The sequence below is a fragment of the Podarcis tiliguerta genome (genome assembly GCF_965153285.1).
Source record: "Podarcis tiliguerta genome assembly, chromosome: 12".
In the NCBI taxonomy this organism is placed as follows: Eukaryota; Metazoa; Chordata; class Lepidosauria; order Squamata; family Lacertidae; genus Podarcis; species Podarcis tiliguerta.
The window spans coordinates 20,556,159-20,575,572 of record NC_139545.1 but is presented as its reverse complement, the minus strand read 5'-3'; the positions used below and the strand labels follow the sequence as shown (position 1 = coordinate 20,575,572).

The window sequence follows — 19,414 nt, the reverse complement described above, 5'->3', positions numbered from 1 at the left end:
AGAAAAGCTTGGGATGAGTGATGCATGGGGTTAGCAGTCGCATACCACATTTCCAAGATTGAATTTGGTGGTATGTATGCACGCCCCCCCCCATCCCCTCCCCAAACCCTTTTTGTCTTAATTTGTACTGTTGGATTTGCAAACATATTACAAATTCTGACCGGCAATGTCCACCCATCACCCATGCCCTAATTCTCCTTCAGTTTTGTTCACCAGTCCTGTCCCCCCTGCCTGACACCCTTATACCTTTGCTCAATTGTACTCATAGTTTCCACTGTCTACATTGATTCTGCAGTCGCAAACAAAACACCCTTGTACACTTCCATCTTCTTGAGGGATGGTGCTTTGTTTTTAATTTCTGCATACCTAGAAAGTCCCTCGTGTATGCAGAAACCACCATCTTATTATTGGGGCAGCTTCCAAACTTGGTAGGCAGGCACAGGAACACCCAAGTTTGGCGATGCAGAATCCAAATGGCAGTTGTTCCGCTCATTACGCAGAGAGGTTCAGCAAGTCAGCATGCAGTGGGACAATGCAATGCACAAAAATCATCCACGCGTTCTTAACATTTAGGCTTCATCCTTTATTAGGTAGTGAATAAGAGACATAAAAATGATTGTTTGTTGCTTACAGCGGAAGTCTACGAGAGACTCGTCTGTGTGAGTGAGAGAGAGAAAGATAGGGACAGAGAGAAAGAGAAATGTTTGCATACAGCACTGTGATGACAAGAGAAGGGGAGGACGGGGGGGGGGGGGGAGAGAGATTTAAGCAACTTAAAAGAGCATGGACCAGCTGATGAAAAGAGTAGGAATGACTCTTTTATTTCTAGCAAAACTTTGATTATCTCTGCCATTTGTACTGTGCCTCCATACATGCCACAGGCCATAATATTAAAAGAACAAATCTATTCGTTTTGATAAGAGCAGTAGCATGACTTCAGTTTTGCATATTATGCCATATGTGAAAAATCCTTTCCAAGGCAGCTCTGCCTTTGGCACATCCTCAGTACTCTATGGCTAGGTTCTCAGTGGTTTCCTTCTGTGGCCACAAGCAAAGGCTCTATGGGCCAATTTAAAAAAAATCAAAAACCCATAAAGCTTGGCTTGAAAAACCACTGCCATGTGTGCACATGCCGGAGTGCTGAGGATATTGACCTTATTGCAGCTACATTGGGGAAAAAAAAAAAGCCGAGACATATTGTCGTGGAGATGCCGTCAAAAACAGCTTCCATATAGAAGATAATCCCTGTACTGGCCACAGTACCTCCCACTCCCATGTCCCCAGTGACTCAGAATGCGGTAACTCTTATCTGTGTGACAAGCACTTCTAAACAGAACATCCAGGACAGAGGCGATTTCCCCATGGAAAGGCTATTTTCAGTAGCATCCCAATAATAGCTGTAATATGTTCATGCTGTAAGGTGGGGGGGGGGGGGGAGAGGAGTATGTGGCCCTCCTTAAGTCATTGGACTCCAGTTCTCATCAGTCCCAACCAGGGACGATGGGATTTGTAAGTCAGCAACTTATGGAAAGAAACAGGCTGTTTTGGAATCAGGGCCAGTTACTGGTCTCATTAGTGTGGTCAGAACGGGTTACTTGTGCTCACTTTTATGGGGCACTGGACCAAGCTTTCTATAGTAGTATTATTTCGAAAAGTGCTATGTTGCAAGATCCCAATGCTTTAGGAATAAATCTGTTCATCAGCTTACAGGGAACTAATGGTTATTCAACATCCTGAAGTACGGATTTTGAAATTCCTCATATTAAAGATGCTGAGCGTTTCGCTTAATGAAAGTGCATGAAGACCACTAAATTCCTCGACTGACTTCCTGTATCTGGTTAAAGATTAAGACAGTCCAAAAACAAAACAAAGAACAAAAAAAGGTGCTTTATCTTCAAGGCACAAACATTTGCAAGTAAAATGGGTGATTTTTTTTCTAAAATTGTTCATAAAGAGCTATCTTTGTAAATTAACATGTAAAAGAAAAATGAATCTCTTTGGATTTTGGAGGCACATAATGGGCTGGATCAAGTGCTCCATGCCGTCAGATCTAACTCCCTACTGCAGCCCCCATGCCCTTTGAACATCTGCAGGGGGCGGGAGCGGGGGCAGGGTTTCATTGGCTTTAATCCCCTTCTGCAAATAGCAAGTACATTTCTGAGAATGGAAGAACCTCTCCTCTTCACAAAATGGCACCTTTGGACCCAACCCTTTATTCTTGGAACAGCACAAACCTTCTTCTTCCTCCTTTTACTTTATCTTAATGCATATGTAAAGTGTGTGTGTGTGTGATGGACGGACACGTATACACACATACACCCCTTATAAGTGGACAGCTTTTTCTTTTAAAAAAAAAACAAACCCACAAAAGTAAATACAAATGAATAACTCTTGGTCAATATTCTCTAAGCATAAAAATCCTCAAGTGCTAATATTTAAAAAACATGTGAATGTTTCAGCAAATCTATGGCCAATGTTTTGCATCACTAGCATTTTATGAATAGCCTTTAATCTCCTGCTCCCCACTTAATTCAAAAAATATGGTTTACTTTTTTTGTAGCTAAAATCTACTTGCAGGCACTGCAGCTGCAAATCAGTATGGCTGAATCTGACTGAGCAGATCATCTCATATTATTTATAATATCCTTTTCAGCTCTCTGTGGGGGGAAAAAATGTCAGCAGCAAATATCAGAGATTCAAAACATATGCATTCCTTTCCCATCTTCTCTGCTGTTTGTTGCCAACCACTTATTGACCCATATCTAAAACTGAATGGCTATATATAATTATTATATATATATATATTCTTTATAAGTTATTTTTTTTAACTCTGGCATATATACAGTATAGCTCTATAGATCTCCAATACTTCATTTTTTTTTCAAACCCTCACAGTGAACATGTGTCCTGAAGAGGTTACTACATAAAGGCCAGGGACAAGGTTTAGGGTTCAAGGGTTCTACCTGTTCCACACAAGTATATGTGACTATCTCATAAGACACATCTTCACATATATTTAAATGGATCATATCAGTAGCAATGTACATTATTAACCCATATCACAACCCCCGTAACAAATGCTCCTTCTTTGTCTGCTCACTTGTGTGGGGTAAAACAAAGTATTTCACAAGCTTGGCTCCCTTTCCTAGACAAGACCAATGCTCAGTTTTATTAGTGTCTGACACAGGGTTCCCCCAAACTTGGGTCTCCAGCTGTTTCTGGGCTACAATTCCCATTAGGAGTTGCAGTCCAAAAAACAGTTGGAGACCCAAGTTTGGGAAATATGCAGTAACTTCCATGTAACATGAGGTTGACGTTATCCACTCAGCAGTCCTGAACTGGTTTAGCTGTCATTTCCTCTTTCCACCAGACTTTAGGAGTCTAGTTCAACAGGAGAGCATCCAGGGATCCTCAAAGGAGAATTCTCAGCGCCTCACCAAAGGTTGATTTCCAGAAATCTTTGGCAAAGGCTGTAGCATTAAAGTGGGGACATGGCAAAAAACAACAGCAACAGGTGCAGTCCAAGATAGAAGTTGGCTGCCAGCATCAATAGGTGACCTGAGGTAAGGGAAGGTCCCATGTCCCTGCTGCTGACCATCTGATAGCGGTGTTGCAGGCAAGAGTAGCGAGGCCAGCAATGTGCACTGTCTGCTGCACAGAATGGGTGTAGCTGCCCCTACCTCCACACTGCCACATATTGCTGACTCTTGGCTGAAGAGCAAAAGCCAGTTTCCTCTAGCCTGTGACCTCATAGGTTTCTGCTGATAATGCTAATGCAAGTTCAGATTAGTGCAGGTTAAGGTCTCTATTACCACTTAGCAATTTGCGCACACTGTGTCTCTTCAGTAGTCCCCAGGCAAACATGCAGGGAAATTCAAGAGCAGCATAACTTTCTTCTTTCCTGGATAGTGAATCCCTAGTCCCTTTAAATAACGCTGCAAGGTACATAAAAAATTCTGGACAATTTAAAAAAAGCAGCTTGGGATGATGCAAGAAGGGCAAAATAGAGGGCCTGCTGTTCGAAAAGAAGTTGAGAGGTCTTGCTGCACATTGCTGGACGGATTTTGGCTCCAGTGCAGCTCATTCGGTGCTTGCAGGGAAATCGTCGTCCCTTTTCTGAACGTGACTCATTGGCAAAATTTGAATACGGGAGAGAGACTAACGCTGCAATCCTAGGCACGTGTACTCGGAAGCAAGTTTCCCTATGTGCAATGGGGCTGACTCCCACACTACGTGCGCATAGGATTGTAGACCACAATTGCTACCTAGGTCTATGATCATTTGTGGCAAACCATTTGAGAGAGAGATGATAACATTTACTTCTTCTTGGTTTGTGAACCTAGTGGCATACATAGAGACACAATACTAGTGTTTAACAAGACATCTATTGTATCTACTTTTACTCAGATAAATAGGAAATGCTGACTTGGCAGGAGCATTGGTAAGAGTACTACTATTCACAGTGTTTCTGTTCCCCTCCCCTCCCCCTTTTATTCTACAGAATTAAGTATTTTATGTACATTGGAACCGATTAATGCCCTTGAGACAATTGTGTTTTGCTGTTTCGTAAGCAGGAAAGACACTGCAGGGGAGATATGTGCCAAAAAAAGCACAGTCGAATATATATATATATATATATATATATGCAGGTTTTGGTGTCCTCGGGTGTCTTCCCGTGTAAAAGTTGGGGTGTCTAGGCGACGTTTCGACGAGGTCTCACTCGTCATCTTCAGGCTGGTGCTTTCGGCTTCTTGTTACTGGAACAGAGCAGGATCTCAGTGTTTGAGTTCCTATAAATACTGTTGAGGAGGTGTGGTGTATAGCCTCCAATGTTCTGGGCAGAGAGGAGGTTCCCAGGCTAGTGTGCCTTTTCTTCTTTTGTTCCTTAATTACTTGAGGGATATCTTGAGTGATTTCTTGAGTGATTTCCTGAATCCCACTTAGGTGGGTCATTAGGTGTGGATTAGTTGCTAAAGCCTTCGTGTCTTGAACTCTTGAACTTTGTGAAGAGTTTTTCTGAGAAGATGGCTGTACTGCACTTGGTTGTGCTCTGGCTTGGCTTCGTGTATAGGGGCGAGCTGTGGTTTTGTGGCCTGTGCCAGCCAGATCTGTGTAGGGATTGCAGGGGGGTGCAGCATCCGGAGGTGCCACCCTGGTTTGGCTACTGGATGGTGTCTGTAATTTATCTGTGGAGAGGGTCTGGGTTTGGGTCTGGTGTGGTTGATTGGTGATGGCGTTCTGTGTGCCTCTGGATCTGGTGTCAGATTTTGTGGGGAGGGCTAATTTCCAGATGTCTGGCAAGCGGGATGTGTCGTCACGCTTGTTCATGTTGTGAGGGTGTTTCTCTATCTCGATGGCTTCCATGATTATTCTCTTGTGGTGATGTTCCATGTTAAAGAGCAATTTGGAATCTGCAAAATTAATTTCGTGTCCTGTTTCTTTCGGATGCTGCACCCCCCTGCAATCCCTACACAGATCTGGCTGGCACAGGCCACAAAACCACAGCTCGCCCCTATACACGAAGCCAAGCCAGAGCACAACCAAGTGCAGTACAGCCATCTTCTCAGAAAAACTCTTCACAAAGTTCAAGAGTTCAAGACACGAAGGCTTTAGCAACTAATCCACACCTAATGACCCACCTAAGTGGGATTCAGGAAATCACTCAAGAAATCACTCAAGATATCCCTCAAGTAATTAAGGAACAAAAGAAGAAAAGGCACACTAGCCTGGGAACCTCCTCTCTGCCCAGAACATTGGAGGCTATACACCACACCTCCTCAACAGTATTTATAGGAACTCAAACACTGAGATCCTGCTCTGTTCCAGTAACAAGAAGCCGAAAGCACCAGCCTGAAGATGACGAGTGAGACCTCGTCGAAACGTCGCCTAGACACCCCAACTTTTACACGGGAAGACACCCGAGGACACCAAAACCTGCATTCCTGTACCCGTGAAAATCTACGAAAGCAAATATATATATATATATATATATATATATATATATAATGGTATAATGGTTACTTCTAAAGTGGTAATATTTAAGAAAAATTCTCATCTGGAGAAAATACTGCCTCTTTCCCCTCTTTAGAATTTGTTCGGGTCTCTTATCAAAAGTCCTAGCTCTTCAATTTTATTTTTATATATTTATTTATATATATATATATATAGTTTGTTTTACTTTAAACTATAAATTAACACTGCATAGTTCATTGTTCTTGTTTTGCTTTTGCTCTGAAAAATTATTGCAGTACAATTAATTCCTTCCCGGAGTTCAGTACGGAGCAAACAGGACAGGCGTGTGGGTGGTCCGTATAGGCCCCGGCGCAGGTCGAAGGAGCGCCGGAGGAAGTGCTGAAGTCTGAAAGAGGGTCGCTGGTGGGGCTGTTCGAAGACTGAAAGGGGAATTTACAGCCACAGCAGCAGCTGCTGCGGCAGCTGCTAGTGGGTTTGGTAGAATCCGTGGAGCCATTGGTTTTGAAGGTTCCTTTGAAAATACTAGTTTCACCTGTGGGAGAAAAAGGGAAAAAACAAACAATAAGTATTACTTGTGCAAATTGCTCACAATGAAGATAGCTTTTCAGAGGCGGCGTATAAAATACTTAGTGGCATTTCAGGCAGAAGGTGAATCAAAAGTTTTAAAGGAAGACAAAATAGAAGAAAGGATATGTGTGGAAGTTTATCTTTTTGCTACAAATTTGCTTTGACACTGGACAAAATGGGACATGGAATTTTGAGAAAGAGTTGCTTGCTTGCTTGTTTTACATCCCAAAACTGACCGCTACATTTTCACTCAGTTAAAAGCACCCCACATTATCAGCCCTGTGGTCATCATTATTACATACTGTTATTTTCTGATGCGTTAGTCACATTCCTACTTAGTGGATTTTGACCCACGCCCTTCCTTCCTCCAAGCATCTCAGGACAGTGATCTAATTTCAGCTTAATTTCTTCTTCTTCTTCTTCTCCACCATACATTGGAGGAGGGGCAAAAAACGAAATAAGCCCTGGAAAGGAGTGTGGTGTTCTTCTTTTCAACTCTGCAGCACTCTGTGGTTTCCAGTTGCTGGTGTGCTTCCTGGAATGCCCATAGGAGACCCCAAGGCCCTCCTGTAGATATTCCATGAAGAAGAAGAAGAAGAAGAGTTTGGATTTGATATCCCGCCTTTCACTCCCTTTAAGGAGTCTCAAAGCGGCTAACATTCTCCTTTCCCTTCCTCCCCCACAACAAACACTCTGTGAGGTGAGTGGGGCTGAGAGCCTTCAGAGAAGTGTGACTGGCCCAAGGTCACCCAGCAGCTGCATGTGGAGGAGTGGAGACTCGAACCTGGTTTCCCAGATTACGAGACTACCGCTCTTAACCACTACACCACACTGGCTCTCATGAAGTGTGTTGACCAGGGAGGCCGCCTGCAGAGCACTGGAGACAGAGTGTGATGCAAGGAGTTGTTTTAAAAGCTAAATGAATCTTTTAACCTAAAAAACAAAAACACTGACATTCACCCAGGCCTACAACAGATGGAGGAATCCCTCCCTCTGCTTACTTCACAGTGGGGTGGGGGATGTCTGAAGTTGGTAGGAATAACTAGTTTTATTCACTTAACAAAGCAGAAGAGGCCAAGAGAACGTGACAATGGCTCCCAGTTAGCTCAGTGCTCTGTCTCTCTATTTTCTTCACATTCAGTATCCTAGGAATCATAGGCAAACCTCCTCTGGCCAAACTCAAAAATTAATTGAGCTTTGCAATTGCTACAACTGAACACTTGGAGAAACCCCATTGGGAGGCCTAAGTATCAGGTTAGAAAACTTGGAAAAGCCCAAGGAATCTCTGCTCTGCTTTCCCTGATAGTCTCTCCCAAACTTGGGAAAATGGAAAAGAGGTAGCCAGTAGCTGATGGCTTCCTTTCACACAGAAGTCCCAGGGCCTCTTCTGAGCTGGAAGTGAAACAATTTGCTGCCTAGGATCATGGAGCTTGACTTTAATCATCATTTTGTAGCCAAGGCAACTCGCAATGTAGCTGGAGATCATCGGGTTTGCTACAGAGTCATCGGGTTTGGAGATCATCGGGTTTGCTACAGAGTCAAGGCTACAGATGGAGCAGGATTCTATTTGGTTTGCTTTTTGCAATAGACTGGCAATGCTCCTTTCTGTCAGAAAGCAACTCCTAGTCAGATAATGCACCTTGATTTTTTCATACAGTTTTTGTGCACGAATAGTGCACACAAAAGAGCATATTCTGCGTTATAAAAATGCACGCAAAACGTTCTTACATAAAATGCATTACAAAGCACTGAAAAAATGCATGTGACATAGGTGTCCAAAATGTGTGCAAATTAAATGCAAACATTTCATGCATTCTTGTGGTGGGGGTGGGAGGAAATAGCCTTACAGACTGTAGTGAAATGGACCTGTGATTCAGCACCAGAGAAACTGAAGCAAGATGGAATTAGGTTGCTCAGTTCATTCCCAGTCAAGCCACATGATCCATGGCTGCAAATGTCCTAAATCTCTATGATGCTTTTAAGTACTGCTAGGACAATAATGCCATGAAAACAACATGACCAGGATTGTTCACAAGCCCAGCTTCTGTGCCTGTAAAAGTCCTGCCAATACACACCTGAATCAGTCTTCCATTAATTTTTATTAGCAGTAGTATTAAATTTTCTATACCACCCTTCATTCAAGGATCACAGGATAGTTTACAATATAAAAACACAAAAATAACTTAGTAACAAGCAAAAACAATACCACCCCCACCCCCAGTCTAAAAGACCATAGATTGTTTAATTGGCCCAAAGGCCTGGGAGAAGAGGAATGTTTTTGACTGGTGCCCAAAGATATGTAACAAAGGGGCCAGGCGAGTCTCTCTAGGAAGAGCATTCCACAAAAGGGGAGCCACCACAGAAAAGGTCCAACAATAACACCCACCCACACCCACGGGGAGCTTCTCAGAAAACCCATTTGCTTACCCCAAGTGGGTGTGTTCCCTTCTGGAGTTTGTTGTAGGGACTGTATTTGGGTTTCGGGGGCTTTCCAGCAGCTCTGTCTTTGTGCCTTCTACTGCTTATGTGCTGTTGGAAAGCAAGCAGTGTTGTTATTTATTATTGTTATTGTATAAATAACACGCTTTCCATTGGCTTCAGCACCAAACACCTCTGGTCACCCAAAATCCAATTTGCTCAACCTAGTCCAATACGAAAATTATTAGTCGCAATAGTAAATCTGTTTCATTATCACAGTTTTATATGTTTGGAAAGAGAGTTCTCTCTCTCTCTCTCTCATGCATCGTAATAATTTTGTTGGCTTATCTGCCATGATGAAAACACCTACATTTGTTTCTTTAATTGATTTAGAGCAGGGTTTCCCAAACTTGGGACTACAACTCCCATCATCCCTAGCTAGCAGGACCAGTGGTCAGGGATGATGGGAATTGTAGTCCGAAAACAGCTGGAGACCCAAGTTTGGGAAACCCTGATTTAGAGGAATCACATACAGCTCTTTGCAAAAGCCACAGGATGGTTTCTAACAAGCACATTCTACTTAAGTTAACCAGACCGTAGCTCAGTGTTAACGTTAGAGAGTCACTGCCAGTCAGTGTAGACAGTACTGAACTAGATGGACCAATGGTCTGACTCTTGATAAGGCAGCTTCCTATATTCCTATGGAATTGGAAAATGGTCTAAACAGGAGGCCGCCTGGGGACAACATGGAAGCCACACAATTTAGGAGGAACAGCTAAATTGAACGTTCCTCCGTGAACCATTTTGGTATTTATTGTACTGCGGTGTTTTAATTCTAATTGTTTTGTGAGATGACTTGATCCTTAGGGTGCGATAGCAGCAGCAGCCTAAAAAAGCAGGGTAGACGTGAAAGAAAGAAACAGCCACAAATTGTAATCTTGTGCTAATGTTTCTAGGATGGCTATATACAATGATGAGATGCTGCAAAAGAGGATGTTTTGGCAAGTGTAGGTTCTCTCTCCCCCTCTACCTACCTTCAGAACAAGGCAAGCTGAACCTGCCCAAATTTCCTCTTCTACCATAGCAGAAGAGACTGGTGTAACTAATCACTCAAGATGCAGCTATCAAACTTCCCCTTAATAAGAGCTTATAATACAGACTTTTTCAGGACAGAGCTGTCAGCTGCCTTGGTCTTTTGGTCTTTATGTGCAGCTTTTGTCCAAGCTCATCTAAGCAGCTGGCTTGAACTGCTCCCAATGGCAGCTGCCTCCATATGGCAAACAATTTGTTTGCAGTGTTTCATCTTGCAGAGGAACCTCCTGCAAGTTCACAACCAAAAGTCAACAATTTGGAGGTCTTATAGGTGGAGGCATTTAATGTTTAGGAAGCTGGTGCAGACTCTTTCTACTGCTCTTCATGGCAGTGGGTCTACATGGGCTGGCCCATTTGTGTGGGAAAATGCCGCATGGGAATGTTGCCGCATGGGGAAATGTGCACAGTGACCACCAGTTTCTTCACATAGTAGGTTGCTGCAGAAACAAGTTGTGATGCCATTCAGGAGTAAGCAGTTTGGAGTTCTGATCTGTCTAGCTTGTAACGTTCAGCCGCATTCTGAAATGAGTTATCTTCTGGCCCAGATCTGAGAAGAATTCCTCAGCTCTGCCCATCCTCACTGATTTGCTCTTGGCAGCAGCCCCTATTCTTCACCTCCCTCCTCTCTACGTTCCTCCAGCAGTGGAATGTTGCAATTCTAGGTGCAAAAGGACCCTGGGAGATGCAGAATGTGAATGGGGTGCTGGAACTCTCAGGTGTGCTGTGACAAGTTTGCAATGCCTTCATGCTGACTTAGATGCCATTGTTGTGGCAAGGTGTTTTTAGCAAAATGGCCAGCCATATGACCTTTAAATCCTTGCCCATTCAGGCCAGCTGTGTTCCTCTGTGTGTGTGTATCTTTGAGGGTCCAGGGTGTGGGAAATACATCCTAAAGAAGTAGTTATATGCCTACTCCTGAATAAACTCACTCTTGACCCAGATATTTATGACAAACACCCGTTTTGGGTGGGAGGTGCCTGAGAAAGTAATGCTGGTTCAGCTTCAGACTTTCTTGTAAAAGAACATTATCTGGACCCATTTTGAACTTGGTTCAGGCTTTGTGTTAAGACTGAATTTGTCTTACCCTTTATTGGGAGAGAGGGAGTGCAACCCTTTTCATTCTCTTTGAACTCTCAATGGGTTTTGGTAATCGACCATGTTATCCTCCTGGACTGGCTCTGTGGGCTGGGAGTGGAAGGTCCTCTGTTACAGTGGTTCTACTCCTTCTTTTAAGGCTAGTTCTACAGAGTAGCACTGGGTGACGTTATTTCAGCTCCCTGACAATTGTGCTGTGGAGTGCTGCAGGGGTACTATTGGAGCCACTAGGAGCGATCATTGGGGAATTTGGAGCACAGTGTCAACAATATGCTGATGACACCCAGAAGGAAATGGCTGTAAGCACAGGGCATCATTGCTTAAATTACTGCTAATCTGCCACCAGACTAAGTTCAAGGTGACCTATAAAGGTTGACCTATAAAGCAGTGGCTTGCAAAAACTATGCTGGGCTCACAGGGTGCCGCAAGCAGGTGTGTGCCTTGGCCCTGCGAGCCCAGCACTGCTTTTGTGAGTGGTGCAGGGCTTGCAGGGAGGGCGCTGTGAGTGTTGCGTCCTTCTCACGGCACCCTCCAATTGGAGGGTGGCTGAGAAAGACACCACAGGCTTGCACCCTGGCCCCTGTAAGCCCAGTGCTATGGTGCTGCTAGCAGTCACAGAGGCTAGGGCGCATGTCTGTTGCGTCCTTCTCACTGCCCTCCAGCAACTGCTCATGATGGGGCATGGCGCCATGATGTGCCCCCTCCCCCCAAAACTGCTCAGGGTGACAGCTCCCTTAAACCCCCCCTTGATATAAAGCCCTAAACGTCTTAGGACCAGGTTACTTGAGAGTACACAATCTTATATATAGATCTGCCTAGTCACTACCTAGTCACTAAGATTACTAGATCAGACTCTCCTGCCTCTCCCAAATCCAGCTGGTGATAACCGGGGAGAGCCTTCTCTGTGGAGGCACCCAGTCTTTAGCAGCAACTCTCCTGAGACAGACAAGTGCTGACCTTGACTTATTTTAGGCACTATTTGGAGACTTATTTATTTTCCCAAGCATTTGCTACTATTAATAACTAGCTTTTAGCATTTCTGTTATCTACTGTGGACATTGTATATTTTCTGGTTTTATTATACTGGTTTTTATGGACATTGTTTTGAACTAACCTGGAATTTCTAATGCAGGACAGTTTACAAATGTAATAATAATACCAGCACATTGTCAGAGGGAGCAATTTAGAACTCTGCACCAACAATTATTGGGATAGCATGCTAAATTCCAATTGTCCTTTGACAAGCCTACTTTATCTGCATAAAAAATTCAACACATTTAGTTTCTATTAAAATTTGGGGGAACACCCTTGTCCAGGATTTTTTAAAGCCTTATAAGTTCCAGAATGTATTGGGCTATTCCTTCTGTTCTCTCACACTTTCTCCCAGCATAAAGCAGGTCTGTGTAGCTTCTGTAATAAAATCCCTTGACAAGTCCACCATTCAGAAAGATAGACAAAGACACTGTTTTACAGAAATATAGATTTGCTGAGCTGATTGAAATTCAAGTTGTGTAATGAAAATTTGAAGGTGTTGTTTCTCCAGTCCAAAGAACAATCAATTTACAAAAACAAGCCATACTCCTCGGAGAAAATTATTCAGTCTTCTGCAAAAAGTACACACCTTCCCACACATTTGCGTACACAGTATCTCAAAGCAAATAAAATGACAGAATGTGTGAGACAAGGTATATTGTAGCATTCTCAATGAATACAACTCAGAGCAATTTTCCACATTCATTGACAGTTTTGAGAAAATACACTATAGTGGGATGGAAAACTATACTGAAAATAAAATGAAAAGAACAACGTAAAGAAGTTAAGCATAATAAAACAGTGTTCTTAGGCTATGTTTGAAGCAAAAGGAAGAATATGAAAGTAGTAGGTCATCTTCATGGAGAAGACGGAGAAATGCTATTGGATGACAGGGAGAAAGCGGAACTGCTCAACACCTACTTTGCCTCTGTCTTTACTGAAAAAGGAAAGCAGTGCCCAACTTCGTGATAACAGAATAAATGATGCAAGGAGAAAGCTGCAGCCCAATATAGGAAAAGACATGGTAAGGGAACACCTAAATTCAGATCTTCAGGGCCTGATGAGCTGCACCCAAGGGTACTAAATGAGCTTGCAGATGGAATCTCATAGGTGGAATCTCAGAGCCTCTGTCTATAATCTTTGAGAATTATTGGAGAACAGGTGAGGTTCCTGCAGACTGGAGGCAAGAAAATGTTGCCCCCATCTGCAAAAAAGGGGGCGGGGACCCAGGTAACTACTTACTGGTCAGCTTGACACTGATACCAGGAAAGGAACTGGAACAGATAATCAAAGAGTTGGCCCGTAAACACTAAGAACGCAAACCAATGACTTCCAAGTTACAAGAAAGGAAATTCCAATTAAACATCAGGCAGAATTTTATGACGATAAGAGTGTAATGAACTCCCTCGGAAGATAGTGGACTCTCCTTCCTTGGAGGTTTTTAAGCAGAGGTTGGATGGTCATCTGTCATGGATGCTTTAGCTGAGCTTCCTGCAATGCAGGGAGTTAGACTAGATGACCATTGGGATCCCTTCCATCTCCACAGTTCTATGACTCTGTGAAATGTGCTGATCAGTGATAGGGAACTTGTGGTCCTGCAGATATTTTTGAACTACAACTCCAATCATCCTCGGACCACTGGTAAGAGTTGGAGTCACACATCACCTAGAGCACAGCAGGTTTCCCATCACTGGTGCAGATGACAAATAATAGTATCAAGAGGGCTGGTCCACACACCTAGCTCCCCGAGCACAACAACTTCATGAACATATGGGACCACTGTTGGACCTCATAGTTGGGTTGCACTGAAGGAGATATGCCGCTTCTCCATTATACACATGTAAATGCTGTGTCTTCTGTGATAGTGAAACAACTTTCTGGAGCCATGGTGCTGTTGCTGCAGAAATCACAGAGCTACCTGAGTGTCCCCGTGTAGAGGTGCCAGTTCCTGGTATGCTGATATGGTGCAGCCTAGTCATATTGCTGTCAGTAGCCTCCTAAATTCCTAAAGCAGGGAGCTGGCATAGTGTGTGAACCAACTCTAATGATCACTGAACGTCTAGAGAGTGGGGCACATGTCCCGGGAGTTTCCATACCTGTTTAAGTTGTGTCTCAGAATTTACGTGCACGTCACAAATTTCACAGTGAAATGTTTTGTTCTGAAGTCCCGTGTTTCCTTTATTAATGGGTCCTTTGCCTTTGACACCTGCCCTGGGAAAGGCTTTGATTGTTCCACTCCCATTTCGAGCTTCCAGCATAGTTTTGTGCTTTGTGCCTGGAGATATTAGACAAGGAAATAAAAAGTTATTTCAGCAAAGTTGTGTTCATTAGTCCTTTTGTTTTGGTCAACATGTTGCAGGTCTTGCCTCCCCCTCCCAATGGCATCATGGGCACCAATCTGCATTCCCTGTATTACCAATATAATAATTAAGTAATATTTCATTACATCACATTTAAATATTAAATGATGCCCATGTACGCACTGAAGCAAACTGCCATCAATATGTAGTGACATGGTAGGAGAGGCCAGAGGTGAAGTTTAAATGGATGCTTTACTACTACTACTACTACTACTATTATTATTATTATTATTATTATTATTATTATTATTATTATTATTATCACCTCCCACTGTGACTGAAACATGTCCTGCACTGAAAGAGAAAACCATGATAATCTCTTTAAGATGTTGGTCTGAGTCATTACCACACTTTTCAGAGCGGTTTATCAACAGAGAGTTGAAATTTTGATGCTGCTGCTACAGAAATACCGTATTTTTCGCTCTATAAGACGCACCAGACCACAAGACGCACCTAGTTTTTGGAGGAGGAAAAGAAGAAAAAAAATATTCTGAATCTCAGAAGCCAGAACAGCAAGAGGGATTGCTGCGCAGTGAAAGCAATCCCTTTTGCTGTTCTGGCTTCTGGGATAGCTGTGCAGCCTGCATTCGCTCCATAAGACGCACACACATTTCCCCTTACTTTTTAGGAGGGAAAAAGTGAGTATTATAGAGCAAAAAATACAGTAATTGGCATTCTCTCAAAGCGACCTTTCAGAGGAAAATTTGGCTGTTGGTTGGAATACATTCTAGAAAACCTTTGCCTTTAGGGTTTAGGCCCAGGCTATCAAAGGACCATACTCTGCCATATGAACCTGCCCGGGCTCTGAGATCTTCATGAGATGCCCTTCTCTGAAAGGGGCCCATCGAAATGAATGGAAGCTAAACAGCAGTGCCTTTTGTCCTTTTCTAAGATCCTGTTGTTTCATTGGGTCTTTCGCAGGGAAATTTTCTAGTGGAGACTTCAGCAAAGGGGTCAGCTCTGTCTGTATTGTTTCATGGTACTATTCCTCAACAGTGGGGAGTCCAGGTAGCTTTACATGGTCTGTTTCCATTTTTACGCGCTTGTCATGGTCTTTTTATATACAAATGTGTTATTGAACAAGTATTATGAGAGTTATGAAGGAAAGCACAGAGAATCAGCACAGAGTACTGTGAGCACAGAGCACGCAAAGCAACTAGAGTACTCTAAAATCCCCAAAGACTCTTTCTGCCAGCTGAAAGCCTCTTGACAACTCTTCTGTTTTCAAGCTGCTCTCTTTTCCAGGTATCTTGGTCCGCAGTTCACAAAGTGAGCAAGGCTATTTCAGTCTCTGCCTGCCTGTCAGTAGGTGCAAGCTGAACATACAAATGTCAAGGGTGATCTGCTTGCCCTTTTAGTGATTAAGCCATGGCAGAACCGAAGGGACACTTCAAATTACAGGGCAATGTGCCTCATATTACCATTAATGGGAAGGGAGGCAAACCTGCAGCAGTTCCAAAACTGATTCCAGAAATATTGGAAAAACAAAAATAGGAAAGCAAACTACATGAGATTCTGGTTTAAGAAATGTGGTTCCGTGAAACAGAACAAAAAAACTGAATGCAATACTGGCATCCCCATAGCTGCCAAAATAGCAGCGTTAACACTAGCATTATAAAATATCCAGCTAAATGGTGCAAGGTCCTATGAAGGGAAGCACCATTGGTTCTGTATTTGACTCTAATGAACTTGTAACAATATACATTATTTCACCTATGATATGAACTATGATAATGACAGACATAGGTGGGTATACAATTATATATGAATGAATGAAATATTTGAGTAAGGCAAATGTTAGAAATGATATAATACTATTGGTTATTATATACACATGCACATACAAACATTTCTTATTTTATTACTAAACCATTTTGGACCTATGGCAATCAGAAAATTTTGGAAATAAAAGTTCCCCTTGAAAATAGAACCAAACCCCAAGCTGCTGGGGCACATTGGCATGCATAGAGCACTTATCCTTATTTTAAAAATGCTAATTAAATACATGCTCCTTGCTGTATGAGTGCTCATGGTGCAATAACCATGACCAATGAGAGAGGCAGATTGGATACGGAATGTTTTAATAACTAATCAAACTAATTCCACAAACCCATTATAAATTTAGGAGAAAGGCAGAACAATATTGGGTGATATCCAGGTTTAGTAATACTTTGAGAAGACACAATTAAATCCATTGATTTCAGGGAATCTTCTCTGAGTGTGAGTTATGTGGCTGGCATCAATTCGTTTTAAATGTCTGGACTAAGCAAAATAGTTTTACGGAATAAAGACAGATATGTCATAGAGTAAAAGATGTTGAATTCAATTACGGTTATTTTTGTTTTACTGTAAATGAATTTTAATATCTAAAGTGTAAGGGTTTTTTGGTCTTATAAAAGAAAACAACACCTTTATAAATAGTGTGCAGGCCTTTTGGATTGGCTTCACTGATGCATCTGGGTTAGATTAAAGCCTAAGAGTACTAAAGTACATAGAGGGAGGAAATCCTCAACCACGAGAGAGGTTCAGCTCTGGAAAAACACACTTTGGTTTTGGAGATTGTGGGATTTTTCTCCTTAAATGTTTAGAACTGAGAGTATTTGCCAATCATGTTTTTGACACAGAGCATCCTGCCCTGACATTATCAAAAGTGTATAGTTCAGATGGCTTAAAAGAGCTCTGCAAAGGGCATATCAATAGTGGTGCTGAAGACTTTTAAGCTGGGGCATGTCACTTGTGAATGCTCTTAATGTTGAAGAATAAATGGGAAACTGCCATTTTAAAACAAATACTCTATATAGTCAATTCAACTCACTGGATTTTATGATGTGGGAAATGCGAAAGCCGCTTCTGAAAACTACCTAACTCAGAGAGTCCACCCATACCAGATTGTGCATTTCCTTTTATGTGCAGCAATGCCAATTAATGTTCCGTTTGGGACTGGGGACAAACAGAAGGATGCAAAGTAGGGCGAGACAGAGAGCATAAGCAGTCATGCCCTTCCAGAACGTAACATTTGGAACGGTTAGAAACGTAAGAAATTTAAGGAAGCGGATCGCTTGCATGAAGCGCAATCGTTCCTTTTCTCTTTTATGGCAGACTTTCTCCGTGTCGTTTTTATTCTTCAATACTTAACAAATTCCATGTAATTGCTGGCTTTCCACCACCTCCCCACCCCCACAGCCCTGCAAGCAATCTAATCTATTCGGGGAAGATAATTGCAGGGCTCTTTAGCCAGGAAAGAAATTGCTGTATCTCACCACTGTTGTGCGCCTCCAGTTGTGAGGCGGAGTTGACAGCAACCTTGCATAGTGAACAGTAGAGCAGACGCTTGGCCTTTTCTTCCTCTGTCTCTCCCGAAGAGCATGTGGTGGTGTTGCTGCTGCTAGCGGCTACCGTGGGGAGTTTTTCAACTTTGGAGGTGATTTCCGTTGTCATGACACTGCTCTTCCGAATTTCGACCGTTGTGGTGGTTGATATTGCTGGTGCCTCTATTGTGTTGCCTGCTTTAAAGATAAGGAGAACAAGATATAAGCAACAAAATATATCTCATGCAGTGTGGAACTTGCAAGCTACAATGAGAAAGTGACTGACAGAAAGTTTTTCCAGGTAAAGGGTTTCCTGGCAGGTGCAATGTAATGTCAACTTTGCAATGAAGATTTACGGCATAGACAACATGCTCAAAACCACACTGCTGCATTATGTTTATGAATCTGAAAAGGGTGGAAGAGTAGAATTCCAAGGTACCACCTCCTGAATCAATTAATTGTCCGTCATTGTGAGAACCGGGGGGGGGGGGGGCAGAGAGGGAATGCTGTTTCCCTATCTTTCTGCCTTCAGGTCCAAAGCAAAAAGAAATAAATTAACAAATAAAGACATATGGTGACTATTTCACTGCACACTGTTTATAACCCAAAGGGATACAAGTTCGGTGAAATACATTTAAAAATAGGAGTTTTGAAGACGGCGTTGTACAATAATCATTAAATTTTGTAATTAAGTTTCCAAATAATCTAAACTGTGAAGTATTGCCTGCTTTTTCCCCTTTTTCTTTTTAGCTGATAGCAATGAATTTGTTTTAATTAGTTCTAAATCTGAATTTCTCCCGGGACGTCAAATTAGCAAACTGGTCGGCATGCAGTACGGGAGCCAGGAACACTGTTCCAAGTCTGATCAGCAGAATACAGTGTTCATGAAACAGGAAGGTAACTGATCTTATGTTGCTGAAAGCACGTGCCAAAGAACGTTACTTTTAAAAGTAATATTTATATAAATTTGTTGATAGACAAATGATAGCATCCAATTCCTCTTTACCTGTGGAGTGTGGTCTACCAAAGTAAATTGTAGCTGGGTAGTGTGGCCTGCTAGGTGCTTGGCCACTATGTTTCTGCATATGATATTTGTATTCTGCTTTTCTCAACAAAAATGTTGAGCTCAAAGTGGCTGAACAACAATAATGTTAAAAATTAACGAACTGTAATTGTATCAAAACGAAACAGCATATGAATAAGGCAAAAGAATAAACAAATTCATCCAATAATTGGTTTTTGGGCAGCATTCAGCCACAAATTTGCAAACCTTGTCTATTCAACTCACTGATACTTTTCATAGAATAGAAAATAATTCCATGCCCTCCAACATCTTGAGTCCCCAAACCAGGTTGTATGTCTTCCCGCCTTTGCTCCTGCATGAATTGCGTGAGATCATGGAGCCAAAAATATGTGCTTTTTTTGAGCTATGCTAGCATGGTGCTCCAAAACGCACATTTTGGGGCGCCGTGCAAAATCATGCCCCCCCCCAATGTGTTCGGGGGTGCTTTTTGGTGGCAAGATCTCGACGCAAAATCATGTGAGACCGTGACACCCAAAATGACCACC

General features: G+C 42.5%; 1 protein-coding gene and 1 long non-coding RNA gene across 18 annotated transcripts in view; one reads left to right on the top strand and one right to left on the bottom strand.

The window, feature by feature from the left end:
• LOC310660500 overlaps positions 1–19,414 on the top strand; it is a 133,648-nt gene that overhangs the window by 9,346 nt on the left and 104,888 nt on the right. The window lies entirely within an intron of this gene.
• Positions 6,206–19,414, bottom strand: part of ZNF385D (zinc finger protein 385D) — a 547,534-nt gene continuing 534,325 nt past the window's right edge. For 12 of the 15 annotated variants that reach the window (XM_083404986.1, XM_083404996.1, XM_083404995.1 and 9 more), the window contains 4 exons: positions 17,798–18,043; positions 14,274–14,452; positions 8,968–9,069; positions 6,206–6,505 (listed from right to left, as the gene is read on the bottom strand). In XM_083404986.1, the coding sequence (XP_083261112.1) occupies positions 6,272–6,505; positions 8,968–9,069; positions 14,274–14,452; positions 17,798–18,043 (761 nt within the window). In that variant the 3' untranslated portion in view covers positions 6,206–6,271. The remainder of the gene's footprint in view (positions 6,506–8,967; positions 9,070–14,273; positions 14,453–17,797; positions 18,044–19,414) is intronic. The other 3 variants (XM_083404993.1, XM_083404998.1, XM_083404989.1) reach the window with 1 other exon arrangement.